General features: G+C 35.1%; 1 protein-coding gene across 1 annotated transcript; it reads left to right on the forward strand.

The window, feature by feature from the left end:
* Positions 1–3,626: 3,626 nt before the first annotated feature.
* LOC126035727 (transmembrane emp24 domain-containing protein 11-like) lies at positions 3,627–9,317 on the forward strand. Its single transcript, XM_049794582.1, is given in 6 exon segments — positions 3,627–3,759; positions 3,762–3,944; positions 4,837–4,937; positions 5,692–5,817; positions 8,036–8,182; positions 9,031–9,317. Coding segments are annotated over 6 exon segments (840 nt in total). The 3' UTR covers positions 9,181–9,317.
* Positions 9,318–10,179: the final 862 nt, after the last annotated feature.

Genomic DNA, 10,179 nt, shown 5'->3' on the forward strand with positions numbered 1-10,179 from the left:
ACATGAGATTTAGGGAAAGAAACAGGTAAATTAATTTCTGGGTTAAACTAATCTCAGAAAACACATTAGGAGGAAACTTGAAATGGATTTGTAAAGACATTTTTTTTAGCAAGAATGTTTTGTAGGAAGAATCAGCTTTGATGCCTTGGCAGATATTCTTGCAGAATGGAAGCCACAGTTAATGGTAAGTGTAGCAGCAAAAAAGTCACCCCAAACTGGAACTGTGGTTCTACAACAATCATGAACACCAAATTCAATTCCTATAGTGGAAGAGGGAACCTCATTACTGAGAACAACTTGTCCAGTACCTTAAGGAATTTAAGGACAGTTAGCTGTGAACACATGGCAGCTCTTCCTATTATCTCCTGGTAGGTAGGAATGCCAGCTGAAGCTGTATCTATATTTATGCTTCTCTATGGGCTGTTGCATCTTTGCTGACATCCAATACAGCACCTTGGTGGTTAATGACTGGGAAAAAATGAGGGTACTTTTGTAGATAAGTCAGGCTGCAGGAAGGACTGATGTGATCTATGAACTGAACTCAACTGAAAAGCTCTCCCTGGTACCATACCATAAACGTTGGCTGTGTGAGCCTTAGGTGGACTACAGGAGAGGGTAGACATTTTGTTCTACCCAGTACTCCAAAATGACTGGGATGGATGCCCAGGGTTGGTTTGTGAAACAAACTTAACTAACCACAGTTTGAGGCCCTGTTCCATTTTGCTAAGTAAATATGCGTTCCCACAACTAGGGAGAAGCTGTATCAGAGGGCCAACTCTATACTATGTAAGCATAGTGCATAAGTGGGCGAACTCTAACTGACCAAATCTCATCCACCAAGCCTGCTATGAAATGTTGTAGGCAATTGCCAAAACAGCACAGGGTCTGCTATTAAAGATCATTTTGTGGAGGAACAGTTTTGGTTTCATTGAAAATAGTTCTAATACCCTCGCCGCACTAAGTTAAGCATGGTCATGGAACTGAATGTGTGCCTAACTTCTAGAAGGGGAGAAAAAGTGTATGCCAGCCTTTCTAACCACTGAATGAGCACTGTCACCAGCAGGATATAACTGGAGTGCAAACAAAAGATCTGAGAGTACCTGATGGTATTGAAGGCAAAAAAGTCCATTTCATGATATTCCCAGGTAACTGAAGAACATTGGGGATATCTGATCTGTCATGAGTGATCCAACATAATAAAGTAACTCAGACTGTTCCATGACAATATTTAATGTGTTCAGAAAAAAAAAATCTAATATGATACAGCAATTCTGAAGTCAGATGAATCCTGTTTAATGGGATGTAGTATGCAGAAGTCATGTCCCTGATAATTTACAGGTACTGTGAATGCCTGAGACAAAAAAGCTCTCGGTATGCCGCTTGACAACCTGATCACCTGCAGGCTGACTTATTTGTTTGTTTGAAGCCCAGCAGCCCTACTATGGTAGCATTTGCTAGCCAGAACTACATAAGTAATTTGTCTGTCCCAACTGGTCTGGGCAGAATGAAGGATAAAGTGGTGTCCCCTTGTACATGTTGTGTTCTACCATTGGAACGTGGAATTTTGGAAGCCTCAAGTAGTCAATTAAAAGATAAAAGGGTGATTGCTTAAGTAGCTCACAATCTGCAGACAAATGTATACTTCTTACAGGTATAGTATGGCATGAGAATTTATGCAGGTGCATGTCAGTCAAGATCTCCCTGTGGTGGAGGGGTAAGAGTCCAATTATGTGATGAGATCCTGTATAATCTAAAATTATTTCTGATGTATAAATGCTGAAGTAATAATGGAGTCCTAATATCACCCTTGAGATTTCTAAGGATTCAGTGGCCATGAGATGCAATTTGTATCCCTCTATCCTTAACCATGTGGAGTCAAAGAAAAAGAAGTAGTGTTTAAGGAATCAGGTCTCCTCATCTGACAATCTCTTTATCCGTACAGAGATGTTGTATTTTGCTAGGAGGTGAACTATTACTTGTGCTAGAATGTCTGTGAAGATACTTCATGCTGTGAAATGGACTGAACTGATGAAAGTTGTAAGCCTGTGCCAATGTTAGACAAAGACATTTTTTTATTGTGGCAACTTCATAGATAGCAGGTGCAGTGAAGGGCAATAAACATGAATCAGTCCTTCTTTTGCAGATGTGAAATAATCCAGTAAGAGTTACCATCCTGAAATTTTAGGTATTTAGGTTACAGATATTGAAGATGAGTTGCTGTCCACCCTTATTCCTTGAAAGTACCTGTTCTTGTGCTATGATGGAGCCAATTCTGCAGCTACTAGCGCTAGCAGAATGCATCTCCTGCCAAAGCAGATTCCCAGAAGGGCTGCTCAGAAATGTATAGGAAGACCAACACAGTTTTATTTACTGGTATAGGTATAACCAAATAACAGTAAATGGAAATGGGACATTTTATGAGGTAACTGAAAGAAAAATTCAGAGGAGGCGTTGGACAATATGAGAAAAGGGCTAGTCATGATCCTTTGGTGTGTGCATAGTGTTAAGGATGCAACGTATGCAGCTGAGCATTTGACAGCTATATAAAAACAAAACATAAAATAAATCCAACTTCCACCTTTTCAAGCAAAATAAATGCCGGTAAAATTCCAGCAAGGAAATGGTGTTTTCCCTGTCTATGGCACTGTGTACAACATATATGGCATGTGTGTGTGCAGTAGAGGTAGCTTATATCCCATATCCTGAAGTCAAGCTGACAGACCTCTGAAGTGAACTGTGAGGTTCATCAAAGACACATTCAAGGACATCAGTAAACAATTTCATCTGTGAATGCCAGGTGCTGCTGAGGAACATGACAAGGTTGGACAGAGTCAGTGATCAAACTATAGAGCCTTCAACAGGAGTGTAGTGAGCTTCTGAAGGGGAAAATGAGATTGAAAATGGGTCCTCCCTACTGGAAATGATCCCATAAGTGGGTCTTCCCTGCTAGAAAATGACCACATATCCTCACACATTTAGGCTAACCTTTCAGAGACAGTGATCTCAGTTTACAAGACAGGGAACACTTGAGTGGTAAATGAGTTAATCATCAGACATATAGATTGATCTATATTAGTACAAAGGGTAAAAATAAAAACCTCAATCATTGTTTGATTTACACTATAACTTGAGAGAATTTATTAGGCAGTATCTAAGGAAAATACATTCTTATGTAAAAAATTCTTATTCAGAAAATGTTAATTTTGTTATATTTTTTCCTGTGGTATCATATTCATTAGTGTTTCAGATTCTTCTTTGTTCAAGTTCTTTTGACTTTATTCATATTTCTTTCAGCCCTTTTATGGATACCCTGTGGGGTTTGTGCACGTGTATACGTATGTGCAGTGATTTAGGTTGGAAATTACAAGATTTCTTAATAAAAGAGGAGTGAAGGTCTGGAATAATCATCCAGAATAAATGGGAAATATAAGTTAACAAATTCATTTAAGCTGAAAACTGAGCAGTTTATGGAAAGAGAGAGCCAATGTGGTTGCTTACAGTAATCTAAGGAACTGATCTCAAGTACCTGAGAGATCCTTTCCAGTTTCATGTTCTTCTATGTGAGTAAAATAAAATTTTAATCTAGATGCTGGGAAAGAAGAAAGACTTTACAAGTTATCTTTTTTATGTTATCTCATTCTGCAGAACATGGTGTAGTTATTTATAAATGTGTAACCACCAGCTGCCTTTTCTCACAGTTTTTTTTCTCTCTCAAAAATACACTGATAAGAAGCAAACAAGGAATGACCACAGGACTACATGCATTTGTAAACAGTTATCTTCAAAAGCAGTACAACTGGGATACATAAAAACCATGAAAAGCCAATTAACAGGATTTCTTATGAACTTTTGCATTTCTTTTTCACTTGCTTTGTATTTTCATAGTGGAGAAAGAGAAGAGAAATGCATAATCGAAGACGTTCCCAGAGACACGTTGGTAATTGGTAGGTACCTGTCAATGCTACATGATGTCTAATCTATGCAATAATAAAGATAGCTTGTTATGTAGCAGGAAAATCTGTGATTGATGAATATGCTAAAACCATGGTGATAAGAAAGAGGGCACACTGACAATAACTTCCTGCAGCAGGGGTTAGTCATAATGTCCTCACACATTGTGTGTATCCATCACACAAAGAAATGCAGGTTTCCGGAGTGCTTGACTCACTACATGAAGTAAAAGAATGTCTTCTAATTCTACAGTAGTGATGAATTGCTGCTTCAATATGTGCTTCTGTACATTCTGACTGATTTACTCATTCATACTAGAATTTCTGTAACATGGTTTTCCCCATATAAATGGGAGCGTTACTTTTTTGATTAATGCTGGTCTGGAAAGAAGCAATTCAAGATGTACTAAAGTTCCATTTTACCTGGGATATCACAAGCACATTAAATTCATCTACAAGATTGTAAATGTAAGATTGAAAGGGGATAGTAAAAATAATATATAATCATATTTTTAATAAATAATGTAATAAATATGAAAGACAATCCTAAAAATGTAATTTGAATACAGCACACTTATGCTTTTGGAGCTCTCGGCATGCCTTCTGTATGCTAATCTTGCCATAGCATTAGAAGTAATCAGAAAGCATTACTTGTTAATCAACCATTTCTGTAGTATTCTGGAACATTTTCTAGTGTGGTAAAAATTTCTTGGATTTCACACCATTATAAAATGCCCCCTGAGAAATTTTAATCAGAGGCACATGAAATGTATACATTGTTTTATTGTTAATAATTTATATTTATATTTTTGCTGAAAAAGCAATAAAGAACTTTAATATTAAGCTACATGTTATTTAACAGATTTTTATCTATGTTTTTATTTAGGGAATTACAAAGTACAACGTTGGGATATACATAAGCAAGAGTTTCTGGAGTCTGCTCCTGGTTTGGGAATGTTTGTGACTGTCACAACTCCTGCTGCTGAGGTAAATATGCTTTACAAATGTTTCCAAAGGATTTATGAGGTGACTTTTGGCACTGGCATGCAGCACTATCTAAAAATAATAGGCACTTTTGGGGAAAAAGTAAATGTACAGTCTTAATCTAAAAGTAAATCTACATCTTCATTTTTTTGATGCTGAAAGGTATAAGCACCTTGTGATTTCTATCAAAGTAAAGAGAAATGGCAATATTTGATAATGATGTGTATGGACAATTTTTGCATTACTACCAGATTTGGGAAACTGTGTCACTAAGAATAGTAAGTGACAACTGAGAAAACAGGTTAAATTCTAAAAATATGAAAATTCACTAATGAAATAAAATGGTACAGAATGTACTTGAGCAGCAGAAAGGAAGGCTGATGATAAACTAAACTGGAAAAGTCAAGATTACCTTGAAGGTGCATATAGCCGTCATGCATAACAACTGCCTGTGTTATCATGAGGTCCTAAGCTTTTTCAGCAATGAACAATTTATTTCTGTGCCTGAAGTTTTCAAACTTTAAATGCTTTAAAGACCATTGGGTTTTGTACACTGCAGAAATCTATAACATTTCAATGTTCACTGTGAGCTAAAATTGTTTATTTTCCTCTAAATCTATTCTGAAATTCAGATAAATTTAATGATGTCAGGAGGTTAATTGATTACTTTTTACATCCAATTCACAGTACTGTTTTTTGATCGTTTTACTGATGTTTATAATGTACATACCCAACATATATAATATCTAAATTACAGGTACTATTGTCAAAACTGTATGGGCCACAAGGAACATTTTCTTTCACATCCTATCTATCTGGGGAGCATGTTATCTGTTTACAGTCTAACTCCACAAGATTTGTGGCATTTGCAGGAAGTCAACTGGTAGGTGTATTAAATATTCTTTGCAGTAATAGTATAAATTGTTTACAAACTGAAGAGATTACAAACTAGATTAGAAGTTGGTCTAATTTCCAGCAGATAATTCAACATTTCCTAGTAATTAAAGAAGACAAACCTAGAATTATGAAGATGAAGAGATAAAAAGACTCTGTTCTGATGTTTAAGTCAATTATTAAAGAGGCAAGACTAATAACTGTAGAGTGATTTAATGTTTGTACAGTGCTTTGTATGTGAAAGATTCTGATCAATAAGAACTATTTGGTTCAGAAAGATAGATATGTAAGATTGACCAACACAAACACTTGTCATAAAGATATTCCATGTCTTCACTAACTTAGACTGAATTCCTAAAGAAAATTTAACATCGTAATTTTTGAAAGGTATTAAAATTAAGAACATATTAGCATACTTGATAGTCTACTACCAGTAAAGTTGGTCTTAATGCAGATTGTGAAAAAAAATAAGAAGCCATCAGAGGTGATATCATGGCTCTAATTTATTTCAGCAAACAATTTCATAAACACTGTTTTGGAAATTTAATCTATATGCCTCTTCTCAGATAGTTGAACAGGTGAGAATTACTCTCTAGGGGTGGGGTTTTTTCCCAGTTGACTGCAAAAGCATTAGGTAACCAGCTAGATATAAACATCTCATAAATGTCTTATGTGAGGTAGGCTAAATTTAATCCTAGATGTAAGCTTTGGGAACATGTAGATGACACAGAACTGAGAGGAGTTAACAGTACTGAAGTGGGACTATTACACTGGAATAAGTAGGTGTTCTTATGGACTGATTTATAGAAATGAGTGGGAATTTAATCATATACATTATAAGAGCACTTAGGTTCTAATAATAAAAATTGTGGAGCTCATCAGCTAAGGGGGATAAAACATTGGTTGGTCATAGTTAACTACACACCATGAATATGATTCTGAGGATACACCAGGAGATTTTTATCTGCTTTAGACGGAGCTGTATTAATATCATTCTACATGATGCATGCACCATGTACAGTTCTGGTTATCCTGTTTAAAAGAAGTGAACAGGTGCAGGGAAGGAGAACATTAACAGCACAAATACTAAAAAGGGTGGTTTGTTTAGCTTAAGAACATAGAAGTAAAAAAGGAAAATATTGCTTTTTATAACTATATCTGCAAGAATAAAGATACCAAAAGGAAAAACAGTCTTTAGCTAAGTTAAATATTTAAGTGGTTTTCTGGAAGAACCAGATGCAGTGGTGGTTATCTGAACTGCTTCTAACCAAAGTTAAATAAATTAATGGATGAAAGCTACCATAAGACCGTGAGATGGGTTTCTGGATATTCAGTTAGCTAACTCTAAGAGAGCTGAAAGAAGATGTGCTCCTCATTTTGCATTGATGTCTGAGTAGATCAAACTTCTACTGTGATAATACCAAGCTATATGATTTCTGCAGGTTATCTGTTTGGCTAAAAATTTTTATTTTGTCTTAGGTACAATATGGCTTCTAGGAGAAATTTCTCCTATCAGTTTTAGTAAAATTTTTAATTCATGCCAAAATAAGTTGCATAATATTGCAAGTTCCATTCTTCTCTTTTCTTTCTATGTGTCTATTGCTTGGCAGATTTGGGGAATTTTTGCTATAGATCGTACGATAGCTTATAGAATATTGGGAGGTATTTCATACTGGATAAACCATGTGTGGAGAAAAAAATAAGAAACCTTATGGATGGTTCTGCTTTAATACCTATGACAAACTGCAAATAATGATTCAGCTGGTCTCCTTCCGGTCTTATATTCCTAACTGTTAGTGGAGGAAACCTGGAAGTCCATCTATAAAAAACTTCTTGCAGTCCTACTGAAGAATTTCTGCAATATTAGGATGGAAAGTGAAATACAATGAGCAGTTCTAATGGTGCTCAATTTTTTAACTAGTTTCAACAAAGAACAGAAAACATTTTCATGGTGGTTGAATCAATACAAGCATAAAATAATGCCTTAACAGTAGTTAAGATTGTAAATTTGTATAATAATTTAAAAATAAAATTAAGAAACACCTTAAATATCTCACCTGATTCTTATTTTAGGAAAGATTTCTATAAGCAACTAAAACCATTTTTCTGTAATGAACTGAAAGGGAAATTACCCATTGTTTCTTTTTTTCTTAGGAATTTTGAAAACACAGAAGACACAGTAATGAGAATATTTTTTCTGTTTGCAGCGTATCCATTTGGACATTAGAGTTGGAGAACATTTTTTGGATGAATCTGTTGTTCAAGCCAAAGACAAAGTGAATGAAGTTAACTTTAGACTAGAACACCTAATTGAGCAAATTCATCATATATCCAAAGAACAAAACTATGAAAGAGTATGTATGTTCCCTGATGGAAATGTTAAAAATATTGTACATAAGCTTATTGATTTATAAAGTATTATGAGGTTTATCATTTAATTGCAGTGTTATTTTTAACTAACTCATAAAAATCTATTGCTATTTAACCAAAATAGCCTACATTACCTTGCAAAATATTTTTAAGCTGTAACATAAAAACTAATTAATCACTGCGAACTCATAGCAACAGGTGGTATTTTAAAGCAGGAATTTCCAAATATAATTTTCTTGGTCAGAGTCAGTAACAGCAGCTGAGCAGGTGGCAGGTACTGTTGCTGGTGATGTTGCCAGCTGTTGTTTCCATGCTGGTCTGTGTGCATAAACTTTATTGGAGTGGGTAAGGAAATGACTGTATATTTATATATCTTCATGCAGTTAGAAATAAAGCCCTCCTTCAAGTAAGTGTACACCTGTTGTCTTCACATTTCTATACATACACAGGCAGTCAGACTGTGTTTGAAATATATCAACTAATTACCTAAAAAAAAAAAAATTTGACTGCAGAAAGGTTCTTGACTGCAATATGGAAGTGACTGTAAACCTAAAAAGGCTTAAGCCTGTACTAATGGAACATATTTAGCACAGTATATCTTTTGTCAACAAGGGAAGCCTTTCTGCTTCAGGAGACAGTGTGTCTGCTTCTCAGGTTTGATTTGCAAAGGTATCCACCTTATGGATAGGAACAGACTTTCATTTTTATCAACATGAAAAAAGCGTTTGTTCATTACTATGCAGAAGAGGGATACCTGCCTAGTTTCCTGGGTAGCAGCATGAAACATACAGATGCCAAAAGGTAATAATTATGCTTTTCCTTTTTTCTTTAGGAGCGTGAAGAAAAATTTCGGAAGACAAGTGAAGAAACCAACAGCAATATTTTGTGGTGGGCTATTGTACAAACACTAATCCTCATCTCCATTGGAATCTGGCAAATCAAATCTCTCAGAGATTTCTTCATATCTAAGAAGCTTGTTTAAGTCTTATAAAGTAAATGCACAGATTGAAAAATTGCACACCATGTAATACCTAACATCCAAAGAAACCCTGCATCTATGAGAAAATTGGTTGTATATGACTCTCAAGCTTCTTTCATCTTCTATTCTGATTCTTACTCTAACTCTGGTTTCCCCATCTATATCACAACCTCTGGCATCCCCTTACATTTTATTCCTTGAATCCCTTATTTTATCAGGTTTTTTTCTCTCATAGATATAAAGCTAAATCTAGAAGAAGGACTCAATGACTAAGGCACCATTTAAGTTCAACTCTGGATTGTTAATAAAATAGAAATCTAAAAATGTTACCTAATATTTTAAATTTCTCTACTTGCTTAGTAATCTTATTTGGTACTACCATGAACAGATCAGCATTTCAAAGTGACTAGGATTCAGATAGTAGGCAGAGAAACAACTATATCCCCTGCAGTGCTTAATTTGGTGAGAGTGTCTTGAACTCAACCTATGTATGTGTAACACCTAGCTTTTTCTCAGATATAATTGTGACTGTTTTTTTTAAAAAAAAATCAAAGTTTTAAGTGATGTTGGAGCTCACCCTTAAGATTATGATCAGTGGTTGCACCAATTACCATGGAAAAGAGAGACCCAGACAAACAACTCGGAATTATTATTTACTTCCAGATAAGCTGAATACATTAGGCTATAGAATTGAGATCAGACGTCTCCCACAGTTGTTTATGTAAATTATAGTCTTTATGAAGTATGCTAAAGTAAACCAAATTACAGGTTTCTTGGTAAACACTGAATTTGTGCCTATGTATTTTATTTTAAGTTATTCCTACACTAAATTCTTCAGCCTGTTTTTGTGTTGGAGAATTATTTTTGTTTTCATTATTCTGTAACTGTAACATGACTGTCTAAGGAACTTACCAGTTTTTGACTTAATTGTATATTTCCACTTTAGTTATTGCAGCTTGGTTGGCTATATCTTTATGCCTTAATTTAGCTAGCTTATGTACA

The sequence above is a fragment of the Accipiter gentilis genome, chromosome 3 (assembly GCF_929443795.1).
Source record: "Accipiter gentilis chromosome 3, bAccGen1.1, whole genome shotgun sequence".
Lineage (NCBI taxonomy): Eukaryota > Metazoa > Chordata > Aves > Accipitriformes > Accipitridae > Astur > Astur gentilis.